Source organism: Notothenia rossii (assembly GCF_949606895.1).
Source record: "Notothenia rossii genome assembly, chromosome: 1".
NCBI lineage: Eukaryota > Metazoa > Chordata > Actinopteri > Perciformes > Nototheniidae > Notothenia > Notothenia rossii.
The window spans coordinates 80,765,701-80,791,017 of NC_136912.1; the positions used below are offsets into that span (position 1 = coordinate 80,765,701).

The following is a 25,317-nucleotide window of genomic DNA, read 5'->3' on the forward strand; positions in this document are numbered from 1 at the left end:
TTCGAAAAGTCCCGATTTTTAAAGATCACAAACTGCTTTGTTTTTACATTATCTTTTTGCATTATTTTCATTTTACACGGGTGTTTCTGTAATCACAAGTAGACGATGGGGATTTAATGATGGACACATTCACATCAGACCATTTTAAGCCATATTAGACACCGAGTGGGAAAGCAGCTTTTTTACCTGAGGCATAGTCTTAATGCAAATTATTGCTTCATTATGAATATTTGTTTTCTATTGAAACAAATACAGAACCCCCTGCTTCAATACATACACTCACACACTTTGCTAGTGGAGCATGACATGAGAGTGTATCCAAGATATAGCTATGGTCAATACAGTGTTGCTCTGCTTATTGATTTTTGCCTCATGGGAGATTTGTTGTGTGAGTAAGCAACGCTTTTACAGCATCAGAAGTGACTGTTTGAGAGGGGGGGATTATTTCTTTTTTGTTTGGCCTTTAGCTCAGTTACTACAAATTGTATCTGTACTACTGGCGTAAGTGGTTCTATTCCCAGTTTAACTAAGTAAAAAAAAAAATGGAATGCATTATCACTGGCAGACAGGGAAACGCTCAGATTAATGAAGTACATATTTTACAATGCAAACCACTTCTGATATCACAGACCATGGATAGAAAAATAAGATCAAATGTGATCTTTAAACATTAGCATGTCATTACATGTATTTCACCTACATTTGCTTTTATTTTGGTCGGGTGATCATATAATATTATAAAGTAGACTTGTATTATGACAATCAACCATAGTGTGATATTGCTTTAACTCTTCTCAAAATCATTCATTTGGAGCACACAAACAAATATGTCACTGAGGTTTTTGCTTTACATCCAAGTTTTTTTTCTGATGTTTAGGTCGCCCTGCTTTAAGAGCTGATTTACTAACTTGATGAAATGTTTGTCCGTCTTCTCTCAGAATTGTTTCTATAATATTCAAAATTGATTACGGTAAATGGCTCCAAGTTATGGCATGAAGTTAATCAACTCCAAAACATAAACATCAGTATCAGCCTTCTGAAACAAGCACATATTGAATTTTAATTCTGCTTAGCGTCTAAATATAGTTTGAAATGTATTTACTATATAATAGTAATAATATATTTTCCAGTATAATGCAAACCACAGCCGAGTGCACTTGATATTAGACCACGCTCAGAGCCATCTCAATTGTTAAGTAATCGTTTTGTCCACACAGAGGTAAAATCGTGGTCTGCACATTGAATTGTATCTTTTATATTATCAGGGCTTTGCCAGGCCTGTGTCAAATAAAAGTGGGTCATGTTTTTAGTTACACACAAAAAATACAGTTACACATAGTTTCAGTAGATCACATTACACAATAATGCATTTTTAGATAAAACTGTTTTTATAAAAACGTGAAAGGACTTGTTACAAATCTTAAAACGGTCCTCTTTGGATTGTGTGGGTATTTATTTATGCTGATTATATCTTTACAATTGCTAATAATGTACCTAAAACTTTAGAAGGTATTTATTCCAAAACATTTTCACATGTGCAAGTGATCTTATGATATATTATATTTGTTTTGTCTTCTGATTGTTGAATTGTGCGACAGAGTACAAAATAAACATGTGTGATTGAGGCATGATGATTTTTACGGGGAGCTCTTATTTAGGTATTTAGGCCTAACAGGAGGCAGTCTAGAGTGAAAACTTTCCTATACATTATAAGTGGGACAAAGTGTGCCCTTAATATTACCTTGAGTCAACCTGCAGTTTGAGGCTCTTGTAAAAGCCAGAGTAAAACCGTCTCCTTCCTTGTTGTTGATCTAGAAAACAAAATAAATCACATGTAAGTGGATCCATATTGGGGTCTCTGCTTTGCCTAACACTGTCGCTTATTAATCAGGTGTGATTTGCTGTTGTTGCTGTCTCGTAGCAGTTTGGTTTGTGCCTCCTAAATTCTGGTTCATCAAAAATATTCACCCTACAAATTATAATTTATATCTTGACTTCATCCCTAACCCCTTACTGTCCAATATAGAATTGTAGAGCATTCACTGTTAAATTGACCAAGTAAGAAAAAACCGCAACAAACAAAAAAACAGCGGAGAGCAAAAACAGAGAGTAAACCGGTGAAGGAAAGATTCTTTGGCCGGCTTTCGCTGAGCATACTCCAAAAGTGTGTCTGTGTCCACGTATGACCAATCTTACGAAGCTTGAATTCATATAATTCTCTCATAAGTATTGTAGCTGTGAGGTTGTGTGCATGTGTGTGTTAATATTGTGTGTAACCACTTGTCACCACAACCCCCCTACTGACCAAAGACTTGGAGTTATGTTAATTTCTCATTTGGCAGAAGAAACAAAAACACCAGAACTTGGACCCAGTTTCCCAGTCAGTCATCTCCAGTCCTCTCATCTGGACACACACAACGGCCCATTCAAAGCCACATTTTCCCTTTCCTGCTTCCCCTCCCTAACTCTTTTTAGCTGCTATACAATGTTTTAAGTGAGGGCTCATACATTCCTTTAAGGATTGATTATATTGCGGATATTTCGCAAATAATTTGTTTTGCTTTTAATGTCATTTATATTATGACAAGGATTGCATCAGGGTATAAAAGTAGGTAATATATATGTACAACCTATGTAAACCACTTTTTCTTAAGGCTAAAAAGCTGACTCAAACCCAACCAAAATACTGGCAGGAGGAACATACTTACTGTCAATGTACAAGATATACAAAAACAAGAGAGAGACAGCAAATACAATGAAAACATTTAATGGTAGAAGTACACATAAAGAAAAAAAGATCCCAGTCTAGCTGTTAATAACGATGACTTGTTGATAGCTCAAATTTAAATTGACTTTTTTAGTTTTTATGAAAGTTGGATTTTGGATTTAACATATTCCAAAAATGCTAGGAATATACAATATGTCATTTTGATGTGAAATCCACTCAGATGTTTTCCACAGATTTATTTTTAATGTGTCCGTGAAGCTACCACAGAAGGATAAAATAATATATATTTTAAATATCATCAAATGTAATATCAGTAAAGCTTTGGCTGTAACCCTGTCCTTGCCGCCTACTCGCGCACTGTCCATGTTTACATGCACATATACAGGGACACGTGCCGGAGCATACACACGCACACATGGCAAACCTTTCATCGGTCAAATTAAGGAGGGAAATGTTTTTCATTTTGGATTGTTTTAGAAAGCAGGAACCATATTCCCTCGACGTTCTCATGAGAGTGGGCTGTATCACACAACACGCAATTTAGAACAACGGCCATCCCTCCCAATGGAGAGGAGTTTACTGGAAATACTGGGACAGTAAGCAACTGTGGATAATATGCTCTTTTTTTAAACATATCTTTTTAAAAGCAAAGAGAAACACATTTGCCTTTTTTCTTTTAACGTAATTCTTGTTGATTGCTACTCTGATAAAATGAAAAATAGGACATACAGAAGTAACAGTTTGTAATCATTGGCTGACAAAATAATATTTATGGAAGAAAATACTGTATTTATACATACATTAATAATTCATTTCAAATACTTGTATTCTTTGTTTTATTGAAAAAGAGTACTAAAATACTCATGCTATTGCACACTAAGAGTAGCCTTTAATTACACACTAAACAAATACATTATGTTTTTATAAATGTTGAATTTGATTAAGTGATAACAAACAATGCTTTAAGACAAGTATTTGCCTTATAAATGAGAAAAAAACACATGCAAGGGTGATGAAAACTTTTAAGTTAATGTAGTCATAGGTAAAATCATGGAGATTTATTTATAAATCCATATTTTAATTAGTGTCTTGTATAATTATGAGGTGGGGTTGAAAAACAAACAAATAAATGCACGACATGATTGTTTGCATTCCCATTGCCTGGGAAAAATAACTTTCCCTTTGAAAAAGAGTCCACTGTTTGCGTTGCATCCTCAATTACCAGCCGCGGCATTAAAACAATATTCAAACGGGATACCAAGGTCAGCGCTGACTCCCACCACGCTTCTCTGAGATGGCACTTATAATGAGGATGTAGCACAGCTTTTTAAGTAGAGTATTTATAGTGTGTTTTGTCTTAGCTTGTTCTTATTTTTTCTATTTTCTCTCTTTTCATCTTTTGCTGTATTTATATGTTTTTTTATCTGTTTTTTAAAAGTTTGAATGGCATTAACATTAGAGCTCTGTTGCACATTTCATAATGCTGTATATTCATCCGCTGGAGGAGCGGACTTCTTACCAAAGACGCTTAATTCAACACATTATCATCAAGGTTTTTGTAGGGAAATGCCTTTTTTAAAAATGGCTATCTAAGTACCCTTGAAACAAACTGAGAATGAGTCACTGAAAGAAGCTGTTAATAAATCAACCTATATTCTCTTATACTGTAAATATTAAGTCTGGGAGTGAAAAGAAGGACAAGCAAGCGAGCGCGGAGCGACTGTAATTCAGATGAGGACCGACTGATTTTTGGGGAGAGATGAAATGCTATGGGAGAGATCAGTTTTAAAAAACTAGCCTGGGAAAATAAAGAGGTGAGAATAATAGGCTTCCTGTCAAAAGAGGCGAGAAAAATTCCTGTCATTGCTCACGGCGGCACCCCTAAGACCTCTCCTTGTGTTAAACCTGCCGGCATTTATTTGCCTTAGAATTACCTGCCAGCTCAATTTAGTAATAGCCTGTGTCATAAGAAAGCAAACCATCCCCTTTGCCCCTGCCCTACCAGACCTATACGTCTGCACTTCTGTGTGTGTGTGTGTGTGTGTGTGTGTGTGTGTGTGTGTGTGTGTGTGTGTGTGTGTGTGTGTGTGTGTGTGTGTGTGTGTGTGTGTGTGTGTCAGAGAAGGAGGTAGACAGATAACTCTAATTTGCTTACTTATTGAATTTTTTGTTTGTGCTATCATCCTTGCTTTGTTGCATTTAGAAATACCTGTGTGTTTTATTTTATTTTATGTCTGTGTGTGTGCGTATATGCATGTCAACATGCGCATTATCCCATCAGCTGACTACCAACTTCATGACCTCACCTCTCCACATCCCCTCCTCCCCTTGTCCAAACCACACAGGAACAACTTCGACAACCGAAATTACCCATGTCCAAACAATGACCGTTCTATTTATAAGTTCACCGCCTTGCCTTTTGTATTGGCTGACACCACTTCACATGTGCCCACACACAAACTCACACATATCAGTGATGGCTGGTGGTGACTATGGATGGTCCTGGTTTCCCTTACCCTGCCACGGTGCCGCACATCTGTAGCTTTGCCCGCCTTTGATGTGTACTTTGTGGGTAATTAGTGAGAACTGGGTCAGCGCAGGGCAAGAAAGCAAAACCCTGTTGTTCTTCTAGTGGCTGGGTGGGATGTGTGGGGGGGGGGGGGGAGGGTGGGCGAGGGTGTCGGGAGGTTAAAAGGCTGTCAAATATCAGTTCAGGTTTACACGTGAGCCATTTTCTTTATCTGCATTAAGGTAAAGCAAATAAACGCTGCTGTCTCTCTTCTCTTTCTAAATAATTTAATTAGATGGTTAATGTGATTGTGTTGTGCAGCTTTTATCTAGTTAGATTCATAAAAAGTGAGTTGTCTTTCAAACGGGTTTATAAGACGATAAAGGCCGGGTAGTTTAACTAAACACATGCTGGTCCATGGACCAACTAAGGACAAATAGAAGCAGCTAAATCCCATATTACTTAAAATCCAAAATGGTCCAAGATTAAATTAATATTAGATGGTTTATAACAAATGCACTTGCAACCAATTAGTATTTATTACTTTAATTTTAAACTTGATTTACGCCTCATGATACATTTCGGTTTAGACAGCTGGCCTGTTGGAACAGTTTTCTTTCTACAATAATTATGCATTTCTCACTAAATAAATTAAAACCGCACATAAGTCTAACTGTACCTATACACATTTGTAATGATTACATTTGATATTCAGTTTCCATTTTAAACATTAGATCTTCTTTCATGCCCGTGTATAAATGAAAAGGGGAAACCTTGGAGAGGTTTAATGGGGAAAGATGTGAAATATCATCCTTTGTTGAGAGACAGCTGTCAATAGCTCAAATTAAGCCATTGACCTTAGAATACTCACAATATGAAATCCTTATCAACAGATAGTTGTGTGTGTACAGTATATCGTGGCCAAACACAATCATAATGTGTTGAGAGTGGATTTTTAACACACATATTTCTAAATATGTATTCAAAAATGCCCCTTGTAATTTTACCAGTCTCTCGAAACAAAATCTTGACAGTACCCACATACAGCCCTTTAAAATGTTGATTTACAGCACTAGCGTTAGACTATAATCACCCGTAAACATGCACAGATCATTAAGAGGCCTTTTAGCACAATGTACATCCCTTGGAGAGATGATTTATTGGGAGCAGGGCGGCTACCTGGGTATTCTAAATACCATTACAGCATTGTGTGAAAGTAAACAAAACAGTATGGATGGGAGCGGGGAACAACAGCTCTGGCAGCAGGACACTGATTGGGATGTTGATCGTCCCCACTGGCCTCTTGCCCTTCCTGCTGTGGCCCCTGGCTTGTCCCCGACAGATACCCTAGGTCATTTCCCATGCGCGTCAACACACAGATATACACTCTTCCCTGTGAGTGTTTACAGACACATACTGATTCCTATTAATCTGCTTCTTGTCGGGGAAGGGTGGAGGGAGGGTCCTGGCAGGTTGGTGTTTGACTGGGAGGCAGCAGAAGGTGGGTAAAACATTCACACACACACACACACAACCTGAAAGTCCCGTCTGACAGATTGCACCAGGCCTGGACTTCTTTTTACACTGAGCAGATGTGGTCTCCCACTTGTTTTCCTTAGTAATTATCCCTCATTAAGTGAAAGCATGTGCCAATCAAACGGCTTGGAGAGTGAGAGCGGGGCCCGGGCCAGGGCAAAGAGAGAGAGAAAGAGAGAGGGATGTAGAGAGACCCATAGCCTCATCTCCACAGCCTTCTAAAGCACGGTGTCATTTCAGAGTCATTACTAGATTAAAGGCAAACCATGCCGTGGTGAGAGAGAGCTGCAGCACTGGCACTATTATGGCTTATTTGACTCTCTAGTGGTTACAAATGTGATGATTATCACATTTAACACTTGCCATGTTCAATTATATATCGTGCCATGGAAACTTTTCAATCTTCACTTTCCATTTTCTTCTGTTATTATATCCATTACCATCAAGGCATTTATTTGGTGCGATCATGTCAACAGTATTATACCTAATTGACATTGAATAGGGCCTTTTGTTTTAAAAATGTAAAATCAACATAATCCAAACACTTCTTTTAATGTGAAAGAGTTGCTGATTTGGTGCCTACTTTTTTTGTAATTGTATTAGTTTTGTTTAGTGTTTTTAACAAAGAGTTTTTTATATATAAATATTTTGTAATCATAGGAAGCCACTTTTAGCCCATTTGCTCAAAAACGCGAATTAGAAGTTATTAGTCGAGCACTATCTGGCAAGAGACAGATATTGTTCCTGCAAATGTTGTGAAAATAAATGCTTTTGAATTGATTGATACATTAAATACATTTACAGGTGGTATTAAATGGGATCTCACTGGCATTGCCTAGGTTGCTCCTTTCTGTTGAATTGTTTGAAGAAATATTTGCTAAAACAGAAGTCAAAAGAACTTGATCAGGTGTTTTAATTCATGTTGCCCCCTCTGTTGGTCATACTTTGACTAATGCAGCTTTAACCCGCCACAACTTCCCTTTTTAAAATATTTTATCACATATATAAATACATTTAACCTTGATGTTGTGAACTGCGTTTGGATATATGTGCAAGCATTAATTTCTTCAAACCCTTTTGTGTCATATTTGAGTGTAAACAAGAGTAAAACACATTTCTGATTCCCTGATAGAAAATGATGGATGGAATAGATTTCTTTTTCAAAACCCATGTGTCCCACCATGCATTTCAGACAGTGACAAAAACACAAGTGATCCTCACACCAAAAGGCGGGGAGTAAAGAGACAAGTCTCCCCCAAAAATAAAAGAGAAAGAGCAGGAAAAAAACGAAGATATATGAAGTCTTCATGTCGATGAACTACCATTCATTTTCACTTTGAAGTCCTGCGAACCGTAGTGAAGTGTGATTGCATGTGACAGTCGCCGAGTTTGCCGGTTTATCATGATGGATACACCCTGCCACCTTGGCGGTGCTATAGCAGAATGTACGCACATGCACGCGCACACACACACATGCACAAAAACGTAGATGCAGAGACACACAGAGGTGGGTCCATGCAGTTATTTGTCTGAACACAGACATAGAACCACACATACAAACTGAATCTTACAATCACAAAATCGCTTGGAGTTGGTAATTATTTGAGTTTGCTGTTGTCTTTTGACCATTTAGCTTTTAGTTGAAAAGTTGTCTGACTTATTTAAACTCATTTTATTTCTCAGAAGTACTGTCTTCTGAGCTACTGACCATTTACCTTTCAAGTTGAAAGGTAATTATAATGCTCTTGGATTGTAAAAACCTTTTTATTTTGCTTACGAGTTGATTCAGAAGTTCTGAAAATGTTTAAGGGTTGGAAAGCAACAAGACAGAACCAACTCAATAGATAAAACTGTTTGTTAAATGAGGTTTAAAAAAATAACTTTGCGAAAGTCACACACACTGAATCATTATCACTCACATTTAAAAAGTATTTTCAGTTGAAGTTGCATAATTTCCTACGATCCATATCCTAACTAAATACAAGACTAAACTAAATAGTTGAGAAATAGTATCTCTGTCTTTTTTCTACCTTCTCTTTCATCACACACACACACACACACACACACACACACACACACACACACACACACACACACACACACACACACACACACACACACACACACACACACACACACACACACACACATACACACACACACACACACACACACACACACACACACACACACACACACACACACACACACACACACACACACACACACACACACACACACACACACACACACACATACACACACACACACACACACACACACACACACACACACACACACACACACACACACACACACACACACACACACACACACACACACACACACACACACACAGACACCCACTTCTTGATCTTGACACATGCCATTAACCTCAGCTCGGCTCGCCTCAGCTGGGAAACAGGAGAGCAAACGCATCCCATAATGGTAGCTGGAGCAATCTTTTTTCCTGTTTTGTACCCAAAAGGAACTTGTTCAGACTTTGCATATTGCATCCATTTGTCATTGTTAGTCAAGGGCACTGCAACACAGTCTTGTCAGCGGTGCAATTCTAGGTGTCCTGTAAAAACCTTACTGTGCATGTGTATAAGGTGGGTGTGTGTTTGTGTGTACACATGTATCTGTCAGTTGATTTTCAATTTGATTTTCATGCCTAGGAATGTATGCATATGAATAACTGGACACACTGACTCAAAAACAATAGACCAAGGGTAAACATCCCATTGTTCCCTGAGTAAAGTTGACACTCTTTATGCAAAACACATTGTGCCACCTATTTGTTTTCACAGGTTAGGCACATTTGCATTGTAAGCTGAGGCTCTGGTGGCATACAGGGGCATATTTCCTATACTGGACGCGATAGAAATCTGAGTTTGATTCCTTGAACTGTACCTTTGTGCATTCTTATATAAATGTATGTGCATGTTTCCAGTGAAGGCCAGTGTTTACTGCTGTGCAACACTTATAAACACTTATGTTTTTTGTGCACAGTGCTTATGAATTTAGGTTGCATATTTACTATTGCGTATTATGGAAACAGGTTCTGAAGCATTTTAAATGGTAATTGAACGTGTGAAAAGTTATGCTTTCCAACAGTTGAAGTTGGTATGATTGCCAGTTTAGGGATAATGTCATTATTCCCAAATGACTGGTTTGATTATTTTCCTTATGTGATTTAGGTAAGGCGTCTCTAGGCTACAAAAAGCTGCTAGTCTTTAGTGTGCAGTATGAGTGTGTTTCAGATTGATAGTGTTTCTTGATTCATTCATTTGAATACATCAGAATTGTGTACTTTGTTCTATACAAATATGTGTATTTACTCTGCCTGCACTGACATCTGTATATATACAGAACACATGATCATTTCAGTAAACGGAACAACTTATGTACAATATGTGTGTATGCACGTGCGTCTCCATGTGTACAGTTGCTATGAACCAAACCCAGTCCCCAGCTGCTGCTTCTCAGGACTTTTCTCTTCCACATTTTTCTTCTTCTCTTGTCAGTGGAAAACTATGCAATTAGAAAACACCCTCGGAGATTGACAGTGGGATCACATACAATTTGACAAGGGGGCGCCACAGAAAGGCCTGTTGTATACCTAAGTATTTTTAATTAAACAGCTCTCTCCACTCACCGCATGCTTTCCCTTACCAGTTCAAAGACTCCTACTTTGACCCATGTGTTAAAAGTTTGTATCGGTTTTCCATGGCTGTGTTTTGCTTGGCGCATAAGACACGCAATCCTAAATTGTCTTGTTTAAAAGCTAGTTTGTTTACAGTTCACTCTCTTTCTCGTGCTCTTTTTACCACCATCGCTCCCCCCCCCCCCCCCCCTCCCTGTTACATTACCACATGTGCACAGTGTGATCAGGTTCAGGGTGTAGTTACCCACTCCCAACAGGCCCGGTTTGTGTAAACGCCTCGGAATTCTGTACATTTTAAATAAAAAAAGTAAAAGAAATCATGTGTATTAGCAAAGGGAAAGATCTGCTACACTGGTCCACCCTTCATTCGGTTTTATTTAAACATTAAAACAAGTAAAATGGAGTGCTCATCTATTACTTAGGCGCTTCATCAATAACATTTGTCCGTCTGATGTAAAATCGATACGACATACACTGACACAATACTAGAGCAATGGCAAATGTGCCATCATTTGTCATCGACTGGCAATAAAGATATGTCAGAATTGATTTTAGCCCACTTTCCCCCCACGCTCTCTCTATCTCTCTCTCCCTCTCTTCCTTTTGCCGTAGCGGTAATAGAAAAAAATAAATGAATGTTATTATGATTGAGGCATGGTCAGCCTTGCCAAACTCAATTAATATTGGAGCAAGGGCCTGTAATGATTTGAGGGACTGTGTGTTTTCATTGTAATGCCCTGCTAGAGATGTTGAGAAAAGAAGAGGGATAGGTGGACGGATTGATGTTTGAGTGGGTGTATTCTCTGGGGGGAAAGGTTTTGTTTTGGCCTCCTCTCAATATAGATGTTTTTAACAGACATACAAATTATACCTTGTTATTTTCTTCTTTCTTTTCTTAATTCCATTTCTGGGTTAGCTGCCAGAGTGTTTTGTGCTCCACAATGAAAAAGAAACTTGACCTTGGATTGATAGGGTTTACGGATCCTTAAATCATGTTCAAACTGGAGGAAAACTGTGTCTGTATGTTCGTTGTTTTCGTTGTTTCATTTTTGTTTTATATTTTGAATGTTGTTTTAATTTAATTAAATATCATACAGTGATTCACTTTTGTATTGTGCTAATATTTTCAGTTAAATACTGCGTTGTTGGTCAGTTTCATGCAACCCTGGTCAGAGAACAGGACTGAGATCAATTCTCTTTAGATCTCATGTGTATTTATCAAGGCATTAGATGATACATGTAAACAACAATAACAAAAAAACATGTTGAACATCATCAGGAATGAGCTTTATAAATGATCACTTTTGTGCATTGTGTTCAAATTACGTTTCAGTGGCCATTTACGGTGGTCCATGTGTTCTCTGTACGGTTGCATCATGTGGCCCTACAATATGAGTGTGTGCTCCACTCTGTGTCCCCTGTGTGTATGTTGTGTGTCAGATTTGCCATCGTGGTTTGTTGCCGCTGGGTTGTGTGTACCCAAGTTGCGCTGGTGGTAGCGAGCAACATCTGTTTCGGGGTTGTTGTTCCTCTTGGCTGCTTTTCAATTGGATTTCCTCAAGCAGGGCCAAAAGCTGTCACCTCTGCCAGGCTCTGTTAGCAATCACTGCCGGCCCCTATATTAAGTAGGTGGTTCAGGGCTAAGCTAATAACTCTCCCTCCTCTCCTGAGCCATCACACACCAGTACCGGTGTTCCTGCTGGCCTCAGTGTGTGCCTGTTTGTAAGTGTGTGCGTGTCTTTGTGTTTGTCTGTGTGTGTGTGTGTGTGTGTGTCTGTGTGTGTGTGTGTGTGTGTGTGTGTGTGTGTGTGTGTGTGTGTGTGTGTGTGTGTGTGTGTGTGTGTCTGTGTGTGTGTGTGTGTGTGTGTGTGTGTGTGTGTGTCTGTGTGTGTGTGTGTGTGTGTGTGTGTGTGTGTGTGTGTGTGTGTGTGTGTGTGTGTGTGTGTGTGTCTGTGAACACACATTCGGTTTTCCTCTGGAGCTAAACACCCTGTAGAGGCAGGCTGGCTTGGGGGTCCCTTCCTCAATGTGACAGCCAAACTGACTGAATGTGTGTGTGGGAAAAACATCAGGGAGAGTCCTAATAGCTCTGACTGATTCATTTTCCCTAATAATGTACAGAAACGGGAAGAAACTTTGACCCTGTCCCTCCCCTCTTAGTGTAACGTGAAGAGAATGTTTGCATTGTTTTTGAATGTTTGCATTGTTTTGTAGCAAATTCCAGCTTGTCAGGATTGTATGTAATTATCACTTTTTCTCCTAATAATTTAAACTTAAATTAGACTAATGAAAGATTCCATTTGACTCTGAAGATGAATAGCCTTTTTCTTATCAGTTGAACAAATACACAACAAAGCACTTTTACATTTGAAATATTATTGTGTAATGTATAACACTGATATCCGTCTAAGAAGTTGCACTCAGGCATTATTATGCGTGTTTATTTTTACTTTTACGGCATGGTGTTTGTTTCAAATGCAGCATTTCTATACAAGTAATTTTATGGTCAATCCCAAGTTCAATAAGGCTGGAGTTGGGGAAAGTATAGCTGGAAGTTGCAAAGCTTTTATTGGGTGGTGTTTACCTCGTCAAACTGACAGAGTGACAGGCTGCCCGTCCACCAGCCTGTGTGTCTGCCTTCATGTCTTATTGCCAGCTTCACTGGCCAGCTGGAGCAGTTGCACAGAGCTGGATTTGAACTGCGGACCTGCAAAGTATCAACTCCCTGTTTCACAGCTTTGACAGACACTTTGATTTGACATGCCATGAGCAGTTAAAGTGAAAGTTATGTATACATGTTAATTAAACTGTTTATGCGTAGAGGGGTCAGAGACATTAGCAAGCCCCAGCGCAGAAGTGTGAATTTCTTTGCTTTTCCCCCCATCACAGCGTTTTAACCTCTTCTGTCTCTCATTTCCGTAATGATTACCAGGTGCAAGGGTAGAATTTTTCCTCCCCTTTTTGCCAAGTGCAGATGCAGATAGCTCTATTTGTGAAAAGTGTCTCTGTGTGTTTGAATTTAGGTTGGGATTTTTGACGTTGGGTTCAACTTGTTCAAATAGCTCTCATTTTTGGCATTGGGTGACACTAGACCCTGGAATTTTCTAAAAGGATGTGGAGGTTGCGGTATTCAGCTCCTTGTGAGAAATCTGTTGGCCCAATTGAAAGAATTCATTTGTGAAAACTATACCTATTTAGATTTTTGATGTATTGTTGGACAAGTATAAATTATTTTTGACATTGAGCAATAGCAGTGCCTCAGATTCTCCTTACAACAGCATGGAACATGTGGTTTACAGTATTAAGAACAACGAAATACAGCTATCTCGTTTATGAAGGGTGTTATTTAGACAAGGAATGCCGAGATGGATGAAACGTTTTACTTCGTGCCATATCAATAAAGCAAAGATTTTTCAAACAGTGTTTTTAGTTTCAGTGCTTGCCCTAGAGCAACTTCATTTAAACAGTGTTGACATTGTAGACCAACTAAATTCCTAACTTCTGACAATGTATTTTTGTAAAGGCTGAATTAATTTCCCCTAAACAGTCGATAATAAAAAGTTTTAAAGACCATGTTTGTCTTTTTGAAAGTTTTCACCCAATTACTACAAGTCATATTGATGTGTCTTTCTTGTAATGCTAAACAATTGCTATTCGTATAAGCAAATTGCAAAATTGAAGTCACCCAGCTCAGGGGACATGGAAAGTAAGCTTTGACCGTTAGAGGTGGCTGGCCACAAAACACTGAAGGCCTGTATATACTGTAAAGAGAGACTTGTTTTGAGATCTATATTTGGAAACAGATTTTTGTCAAAGGCACCATGGATACATTACAGGGCATGACAACATGTACCAAAAATGAAGTCCCTGGAATGATCCATAAAGCATCTTAGAATAAATAACCTCCCCCCTGACCCCCCAAAAAGTCACAAAAGTCATTATACCTCTTATCATTATATATCTAATGTTTACTTTTTATCCCTGCTCATATAAAAGGAGTGCAAAGCTGACAGCAGCAATTTATTAAAAGGAAAAAAACTCTGCCCTGCCAGTCGCTCTCTCCCTGCCAACAGACTCCCCTTTTTTCATAGTTTTCATATCTTTACATTTAAAAATTGCTTCCCAAGGACAATATCATAAAATGTTTTCTTTCTAAAAGGTTTACCTGCCAGCGCTGTGCTCCCTAACTTTACACATATGGGAGGTCGGTGTAGATGAGGAAATAGGGATGAGGAAATAGGGATGAGGAAAGGCAAGGGGGGGAAATACGGAGAAGTTGTTGAATGTGGAGATCTCCTGTAACTATAATATACATTCACCACTGACCTTTCCTGGAATAAGCAGTTCCATTGATACAGTTTTCCATTATAGCGTTACATCGATGTAAGCAAAACCTTCATTATAGCAGTGTTTTTGAAACCACGCTAGTAGAAATTGAATTGATAAAGGAATTTGTGTACACATGTTAGTGATGGAAGAAATTATAGCTCGGTGAATGTGGATCAAATATTCATCCATGCTATTTTTGATTAATTACTTATTCAGCAAATGTTTAAATTGCCTGGTTTATTTGTAGGTTTTACGAGAAACACACTGTATTCAGTTTCATTTGATATATGCTTGAAAATAGGGTGTAACATGTAATCAATTATAATAATAAGATATCATATGATGCCCATTATATGATGCTTGTGGAAAGTATCTTTAAGCTAACAACTCCAATGGCTAATGAACTTTGTCTACTAATCAAATTAAATGAGTAAATGTGTGAAAGCATTTCAATATGTTTCTACTGTCTGGCAACTGGTTCACTTAACTTTTAATTGCAATTCAAACTGCATTTTACCTAATAATACAGGAGCGTTCAATCTCTTTAGACAGGATATACTAACCTCATTATCTGCCTTATATCTCTATATTTTGACAGTAAAGTAAGCCTTTTATTCATGTGCACACACATTTAGGCTCTTAAGTAGAAACATTTACACAAACACTGAGATAAAGCTTTTAATGGCACAAAGGAAGTGTTTGGTGTATCACCTCGAACATTTAATGCACTCGGCCGACACTTTTAGAAACAGTGAGGTACAAAGACAGCAGAGGAAGAACTTGTTAAACTTCTAAAAATAATGGTGTTAATATTACACACAGCCGGGAGTAAACAGTATAACCACATTAAGTGAATTAACTTACAATTATTTTAGGTAAATTGATCTCTAAGATTTGTTCTGTCTGCTCTTCCTTTAAACAAATGCTATTTGGTGTCTTGCGCTGCAGCATAATAATACATAACTCTGGGGTAATAATGTTTTCAGGCAAACACAGTGTTTGTTGGCTTTAACTTTTTAAACATACAATTGTTCCCTAATTAGCTCGATGCTAATTAATTTATGCTTCCCTGTTTGATGTACAGTATGGCAATACTTTGAAAGCAATTGCATTCTTTCTTTGCATAAATTTGTAGCATTTGCTGCAGAGTTCAAAAGAAACAGGTCTGGGTTTAGAAAAGCACACATGCATTTAAATAATGTGCCCCATTTTTGTCTCTGTTTGTTTTTAGTGGGAATATGAATGAATTAACATTTTAAACAATCCATCATTATTGTTGTGCTGCCACTTATTTTTAACTCAATTATATTTTAATAGATCATTTTTCCTAATGTGCACAGTATGTTCTCCCCACTTTGTTCACAACACAACAAAAGATTAATTACAAATAAGAGGAATGATCAAAAACATGATAATCAAATTGCAACAATAAGTTGGAAATTGCATTTCTAATGCAATACAATAGGGTATGTGTTGCAAATTAACCACCCACTGTCTATTATTGTACGTGGGTGCTTGTGTGCTAAAGTGTGTGTGAGTGCGCGTTTTTGTGTGTGAGAAAAGTGTATTCGACAACAACAGTATGTTATGATAAACTCTATACAATATGTAGGTGTCTTAATCTGATTTTATCAATGAATATACATTTTGATTGTTTTTCATAAATAAAAACAACAATAAAACACCATTATTTAAACCATGTTTATTAAAACAGAGATACATTTATTTAAAGGAAATACATTCACCCTCCATTAGTAGAAATGCATTTCTACCAATGCCTTTGACCTCGTCTGTAATGAATATATTTATTTTTGCTTCATTCTCAAATGAAGTACTTTCAAATGTATTTAAAAAATAAATATAACAGTCGGTGGCCTATGACTCTCAGTGTTTCAATATCGTCCGCCACAAATGGATCTCATAAAAAAAAAAAAAATTATTTAAAAAATTTTTTTGTTATCATTATTTTTTTTTTTGGTGGTCTAATGGATAGTGAGGTGGGCTGATGATCGGAAGGTTTCGAGTTCAAATCCTGCCTGGAACACCACTACTAGTGTGCCCTTGAGCAAGGCACTTAGCCCTCGGTTACTCCAGGGAGAATGTCCCTGTAATTGGTAATTGTAAGTCGCTTTGGAATAAGGAGTCTGCTAAATGCTTAAATTGTAAATGATATTTTTGGGAGAATAAACCCCACAGATCCTCAACTCCGGTGTGTTTCACTCATTAACAACGAAACACAGAGCAACAAGATCGTTGGGGGGGGGGAAACACTGAATGACATCACATTCTTACAGTTGAGGATTAAGTCAACAGTTGGAAATTGAAAAAATTGTGATGGTGATTGGTCTTTTGTTATTGTTTATTTGTTTCTCATGGGTCCATGTGGTATAGGAGAGAGAATAGATCAATCAGAATGTCGTGAGGATTGATCCTTTGCCCCTCGTGTCTATATCAAAGGGTCCTTCAAGGACAATCTCAAGATACTGAACCCCAAATAGCTGTGTGAGTGTGTGTGAACTCCCTCACTATAGTGCTGTGCCCTAAATGATTCTCAATTTGTACTGTAAAATAGAAAGTAAGAAGGATAAAGATATGGTCACAGGTCTCAGGGTGAGATCCCTTGTTATGCCTGTTGTCTTCAGCATGTCAGAAACCAGCAGAATTGTCAGTTTAAAGAGGATGGATGTCCCAAAATGTCACCTGACAGCCCGACAGACAGGGCAATTCAGTCCCTGGAGGACAGGAGAGCAGCCGATAGGAGGTGAATGGGCAGTAGCTTGGGCTAGAGGTCGTCACTGTTGCTATCGTCGGCCTGTCACTCTGAATGGGCTCCAAATCATGTTGTCAATGGTGATGCATCGAGATCTCCCTCTGGCAAAAATTGGATACTCCAAACTCGACTTGATTGATGCGTTGACCAGGTTGTGTCTGCCTGTCCTCAGGATGTGTCCTTACCTTCGTTCAAAGATGAAGCAACACAGACACACTCTGAGCTGTGAAAGGGAAGAGATGTACTTTTAAAAGTTTTATTTTTGTGTTAGACCAGTGGAGGCATTGTTGGCTAGTCAAAGAATCTGCTGTATCCGTCAGCCTTGAAATTTATAGGTTTTTACCTGCCTTTTATTTTTTCGGTACATCTTTTGTGACACGGTTCAATCGTTGCTCTGAGAATGTTGTTTCCACTGTTTCCATTGAGGCAACAGTATTACATTATGGCTTGAAGGCGAATGCACAGCTTGTACATTCAATAGATTGGAATGAAAAATAGCTGTTTTTCTGTGACCAAAAGTGCAGCCTTTATGCATCCAAGGGCATGGCATTCTTTGACCATGGTACAAGCCGTGGAGTTTTGTGAAAATGAAATATCTTCTTTTATGTGTCATTTTTTTCATTATGCTCCCTCTGTCTCTCTCGTTCTCTGCTTTCCTCCAATGGGTTTTCTTGATAGTCTCGTCTGGCTTGAGTTGCTCTCTTTATATACCTTTGTGTGTGTGCGCTTTGTGTGTGTGGTTTTTCTGTCACTGTCTTTGTTTCCTTATAATCTTTTGCTATTTCTATTGGTATCATCGGTTTCCAATGCATCTACTTTGTGTGGGTATGTGTGAGCTTGACATCTTTTATCTGTGTTGGTTGATGAGCAATGTATACTTTTATATTTCAATTTAGCTATGTGGAACCTTGGGTTTGAGCCTTTGATGGCTTGAGGGCTGAATTGAGTAGCTCCAACATGTAGACGGAACCAACACTAACATTGTGGAGGTGGCCCAATTTGGACTCTTTCAAGTCCTTCTTCTTGTCTCATTAGGGCGGTGGTGGCAAAGTCGATAGGGAGTTGGCTTGGCAACTGGAAGGTCACCAGTTCAAGTCCCGGCAAGACCAAGAGCTACCGAGGTGTCCCTGAGCAAGGCACCGTTCCCTACACTGCTCCCTGGGCGCTGTTCAAAATGGCAGCACACTGCTCCTAAGAAACTATTTCCCCACAAGGGATTAATCAAAGTCCATCTTCTTCTTCTTCATTACTTGACAGTCTACTTCAGCTCCGTGTTGCCAGAAAAGAGTAGAAATCAAGCTTAATCGAACATGTTGCTCCACTCATTACTTTTTATCTTTTGTGGTTTACTAGAAGATAAGAGAGAGAACAACTGTAACAACTTTGTCCTCCTCTCTCTCTCTCTTTCTCTCTCTCTTTATTTCTCTCTCTCTTTCTCTCGCTCTTTCTTTGTCTTTGTTTGCAGGGCCTGTTCATCTTCCTGATATATGGGGTGTACAACACAGAGGTAAGTCTGCATTGTGTCTCAAGGCTGTCGGAGTGAATGAGAGAAATGACAAGTTTCTGATGGGCTCCTTGCTTAAAAGCTGTGTGAGTGGGGTGTGACAGTACGAGTGTGTATGTGTGTGAACGCGTCTGTGGATGGGAGGAGGGATGGGAAGGAGGGGAGGGGACATCGTTTCCACGCGAGCGTCCCACTGCCCTTCATGCTTGGACTAACTTATATGCATCCGAGTCCGACCATTAAACACTGACACGCCGCGCTTCTCAGCCACTCATTCCTCACCCACATTGGCTAATATTTCACTGCCTCCTTAAGTTTTTAAACTCACGGCCCTCCATTTAGCATCCTGACAAAGCTGCTGGCCAGGGCTTTGGAGGGCCCCAAGCAGAAACCATAGGAGAAAAAACAAAAAAATATGTAATCAACAATATGCTATGAAGGAGGAGGACATATTGTATTGAGATGCCGCTTTATTACCATTTAGATGCGCCTTGGCTGTGTAGGGGTGGAGGGTTTGGTTGAGTGCCGAGACGAAAGACAGAGGTGTACAATTTAATGGATGAGACTCAAGTCATGAAAATCCCTCTTGGTCAAATGTGGCTCTTAGTCTATACATAGGGTTACGTTTAGATTTCCATGTGGGATTTTGCATCTGCGCCCTCTTAAAACACAGCACTTTTTTTTTTTAACTTGAGGTCAACTTCCCATTACAAACTTTAGGAAAAAGAGGAAATCTAGAAAAATAAATAAAAATAAAAAATTCTCTCAAGCACTCCAAACTCACCCTGATATGATAACAATCCCTGACATTTCTGACAAAGGATATAATAATAGCAGAAATGTTTTATAAAGCTACCATTTGATTAAAACATACATTATTTGATAGACACAATAATAACCTCTTGTTGCTTTTGATTATAAAAGATCAATGCTTTGACCCAATGTAAAACGTCATGATCACCTTATAGAGCAGCTTTTTTAAATAACTGTGTTGTCTGACCATCAAAGAGAACAACTCACATATAACAAGTTCACTTCCTGTTATATCCCATGTCCCTGTTTCATAGGTGATGTGCCCACAATGCAGAGAGAGGGAAGAATGACCCTTGGTGCTTTAGAATAAATCTACACCCTCAATCTTGCTTAAGTAGCGTTTTTATTGCTTGGGAATTCATTTCTTACACTCCGGTTGCCCTTGACCCTGGGTGCTGCTCATGTACATGTTCCAGTTTTCAAAAGGTCCACATTTCTTTGTTATTGTTGAAAAGAGGTCCGTAATTTAGAAATTATTCACATCCACACATTTTTCTTTTATTTTCCGTCAACCTGCGTTTCCTTTTGGGCCTTCACCATTCAAACATGTGAGAGAGAGCACAGCTGGCTTCAGGTTTCACCCTCTCTGACACTCAGAAGGAAATATTTGCCTAATAAAAAAAAATCCTGAAACACTAAATGGGAATGATCAAAAGTTTGAATGTTTCTTCCCTGGAATCAGAGTGTCAGGGAAAGGCAAATATTAAACAGGAAAGTGAAGCTAACATGCATTGATGGCAGTAGATAGTAACACATCATTAAATTACATTATCACACACATGGAGTTCATGGAGGGAAGAAAAACTTTGCAAAGTTGCTGTTAGTAGTTAACTGGGTAGAACACATATTATTTATCCATCTCAGCGTGAACACATTTCGCTTTGATATGTTAAAAAAGGTGAGAAATTAACAACTGCATCTAAGTAAAAAAATGCTTCATTCATGAGGTTGGTTTCCATGCTCAATAATTACCAATATGGAAGTCATACTGCATTTGCTGCTATTACCCTAAAATGCAGCCTTTTACTTTGCTAATTACTTTACAATAGCTTTCCATTATTCATTGCAATTAGCTTTTCCTTGGTGGTCACCTTGTAATTCTATGCTTTGATGACCTTTTATTTCCATCAGCTCCAAGGATGTCGGCAGGTGTTGTTGGGCGTGCTGCTTTCATATGGTAATCGCCCATTTACATGGCGAACCACGCTTTGCATCATTGCGAAACCTTGAGTGTGCGCAACACCCCTTAAACACATAACAATCATCTAAAACAATGCCCTTCCCCTCATTGTCAAATCATTAATTAAGTTGTGTCATGTAATTGCCTCAGCACGCCGGCTGCTTTGGATATCAATGGAATCCCCAGGACTTACTTTCCCCATTAAATTGTGTAAAGACTGTGTCTATCCAACATCTGCACCGCGTTGAAGGCCTTCTGCGTATCTTGTCAGAAATAATAGGAGGGCTTTGGAAACATGATGCTGGTGCTGTTGATTCTGTGCTGTCACAAGGCTTGGGCTCTCTTCATTATGTGGTCCTTCAACGTTGGAGCGTATGCAAAACATCCTCTGTATACACATGCTGTCTCTGAGACTGTGTGTGTGTTCAGTGCGGTGTCATAATTTATAACACGCTGCTACTTAATGAAGCCATAAGCCATAATGCATATTCACTAACGTGGTGGGCTGGGCTGGGACGGGCTGTAGTGATGAGTGCCCATCCGCTACAAATTTACAGTGAACGCTGACAATGTGCACACACACACACACACACACACACACACACACACACACACACACACACACACACACACACACACACACACACACACACACACACACACACACACACACACACATACACATACACAGACCTCATAAGTGCCAAAGGCTTTTCATAGAAGACTTCATCCTACTTAACTGAGCTGCTACCAACACACTGAGTACTGCTGGTGTATTTTGATATTTTGTTTATTGTAACAATAATAGGAAGTTGTTGCAATTTTTTATTAATAATATATATATTTTAAATGGTTTAATTGAACAATATTCAGAAGACCTATTACATTTGATTTGTAATTAATGCATCCAAAATTCTAGCAGGAAAAGGCCTTCATTCATAACTATTGCCGTGAGAAAAAATACAAATAACCTTTATTTTCATTGGCGCTATTTCAGATTTTATAAAAGGTCTGTCCAGTAACACTGTCTTTATTTGCAAATTAGTTTTTTTTGCCTAATTAATGCATAGTTTTATTCAATTAACACATTAGAAAAATGTAAACCCTGCATTATTTGCATCCTGTGACATTAATTACACAATAAAGATGTCAGTTCATATTATTAAACACAGTCATTTGTCATAACTACTTGGATGACATTTAAAAATCTTTGGATAAATGTAATTTAAATAAAGTTAAAGGGCATACACATAATGATTGGTCTCATCAAGCAATGATCCTTCTTTTTTTGTAATTGTCACAGTATTTTAAAAATCATTGATTGTTTATTTTATTTTAACATTTCCAAAAGTATTAAATTAAAAATGTATATAATAACAATTGAACAAAAAATGAATGAGTTCAGTAAACAATGATTAATTTGCATATTAATGTTGGAAGTGTTTACTGAAATTGTATACCTGAAGACTGTTCTCTAAAATCTATGAAATGCTTGTCTGGTATTGTGTGTCAAATGAAGGCATGCTGTACACTGTTTCTTCCGAAGTGTAAAAATGTAATCTGTTCTGCTAGGGCGGTCCCTTCTCCTCCAATAGCTCCATTTGTTGGTCCCCGCGCTCTATGCTGACAGATGATAGCTTGAAGTCGTCTCCTTAGTTTGTCTGCTCTATGTGTCACTTTCAAGTCCCATTAGCCACTGGGACATACTGGAACACCTCTCTCTCTCTCTCTCTCTCTCTCTCTCTCTCTCTCTCTCTCTCTCTCTCTCTCTCTCTCTCTCTCTCTCTCTCTCTCTCTCTCTCTCAGGCACACACACGCGCACATACACACACCTCCCCAACAGCTGTAGGTTACATTAAAATAACGCTCCAAATTTGTTATTTACACATACTCTTTCTCCTTTTTACACTTTGGTCGCTCATTGTAAGTGTGTTTCATTGAGTGCCGTGTCAGACACACTTAACTCTTTCTCTCTCTCTCTCTCTCTCTCTCTTTTCTTTCAGGTTCGGAGCACGGTCAACAGGATCAAGGAGAGGAGAAAGGCGCTTAATTTTTCAGTATGTAATCTTCTAATTTCTGGGTCTAAGAGTGTGTGTGAGTTTGTTACTTGTTGTGAAATGTTCCTTGCCAATGAAAGCTGGCCAATAAGCAACATTGAACATCTGCTGGCCTCTCACTAGGAGACAGTCCATGTTAGATGCCCTTATCCATCAAACATAGACCCTCCTTAATAGCTCTCCCCCTTCCTCACCCTGCTTATTGCAGCACCTTCATCCCAGCAATGTCAAGCTCCACGGTGGGTTACAAGTTTCTAATCCAGGACAAGCCGTCCCCTGACATTAAAGTGTCAGGCCAGTATTTATACCTCGTTGGACGCTGCTGTTTGGCTGAGGCGATGCGATGCTCTGTGTGTGGGTGTGTGAGTGTGTATGAGTGTGTGTGCTAGATCATATTGTAGGCTACGGAAAGCACTTTAAAAGTACTTAATAGTCTCCAGCACACACCAACAGGCACATACCACACACACACACACACACACACACACACACACACACACACACACACACACACACACACACACACAACATATTTATAGATCTCCTTTGCCCCCGCCATCTGACACACACGCACGCACATAAAATGCATCTTGTCCCTTATGAGTGATCACGTTAACTCCACTCCTCTTTGGCCGGCATCACTTCATCCCCTCCCACTGCACCCTGACCCTCACATATGTACCCCCTAATATTCCCCAACACACTTCAGGTCATTGAAGTAGGAATGAAACCATTTCTGAAGGCAGATTGGTTTTTTAAAACATCAAGGCGCACCTACTTCCTTCTGACCCCCCCCCCCCCCACCTCAGGGCTGGACACTGTAAGGAAGAGAAGAAATTAAATAAATAAAAAGATAAATTAAAGTGAGTGTGTCGGGCGGGTCATTTAGGGGGGCCCCTTGAGACCCCTTCCCACCAGGTGCAGTCTGATATATTGTCTGCTCATGTTATCAGTGAGGCCCCCCCATATACAGTCATTTTTACTGCTTCCTCTCCCCTCTGGTGGTGGCAATTTTCCAATCTTGCCGGGTTCCGCTACCAGAATGCGTTTTTTAGCCATCACCGCCGCCTGACGGTTTCTAGCTAATGCTATTTTGTGCCATAAATCCTGCTTGAAATACTGTATCTACCTGTCCTTTGGTTAGATAGGAGACATTTGGCTCTAGTTGACCGCACATGCTCCTATATATCCCCTTGTTGTAAAACATAGGATTGGGTATCGTGCCTTGCCGGCTGAGGGATAAAGAGGCTTTGGCGGTGTTACTGCATATGGGGTCATTTGAAGACGAATGGCACTTGTCGGAAATAGAGTTTTTTTTTTATCTTGCATTATTTGCAACGTTTTAAGGCTTAACCCAAAGGGGTAATTCACTGCAACTTCAATTTAGACATATTTTACCAAAATTAAATCATTTAAAAATGGTATTGTCCTATTTTAAACATCATCACCAACATTATAAACAGTCTATACTAAGCCTGTCATATGTGTTAGATATTTTAACATGTGTATGATGATCCTGTGTGATTTCTTTTAAGGAAGGTCAAGCACCAGGCCGACACAATAAGAGCCATTAACTGTATCATAAACCGTGCACATGAAATCAGATTAAATGTGTTGTATCTGACCTAGCACAAAACATGAAATCATTTGAATAATATAGGAACTATATATTGCTTTTGGTACAGTGATGTGACTCCCCTCTGACCTTGATGACCTCTCATATAAATTCCACCAAACCTAATCACACATTCTCCGCTCTATATCCCGTACTTCTGTCAAGCTGGTTGTCCACACACACACACACACACACACACACACACACACACACACACACACACACACACACACACACACACACACACACACACACACACACACACACACACACACACACACACACACACACACACACACACACACACACACACACACACACACACACACACACACACACACACACACACACACACACAAAAACATTGACCAGCATTGAATGCCTGTTTGATACCAAGTATCTCCTGACCCATCCTGACCTCCCTCTTGTACACAAACAGCCAGATTGCTTTGTGAAATAAAGCTGTCAGTTGCAGGATCCAAATAAAAAACAGCCCCCAATACTCTGTGCCCCTGACACCACTGAAATATGGATATCAATTGGAAGCGGATTCATTTTTTTTAATCTTAATTCAAGTTTTGACAACAATATATATAGTACGCAGGGAGT

The 25,317-nt window shown here is 39.0% G+C and overlaps 1 protein-coding gene across 3 annotated transcripts in view; it reads left to right on the top strand.

The window, feature by feature from the left end:
- Positions 1–25,317, top strand: part of LOC307031657 (adhesion G protein-coupled receptor D2) — a 93,219-nt gene that overhangs the window by 19,690 nt on the left and 48,212 nt on the right. For all 3 annotated transcript variants that reach the window (XM_079668940.1, XM_079668939.1, XM_079668941.1), the window contains exons 21-22: positions 19,005–19,046; positions 23,040–23,093. In XM_079668940.1, coding sequence (XP_079525066.1) covers positions 19,005–19,046; positions 23,040–23,093 — 96 coding nt within the window. The remainder of the gene's footprint in view (positions 1–19,004; positions 19,047–23,039; positions 23,094–25,317) is intronic.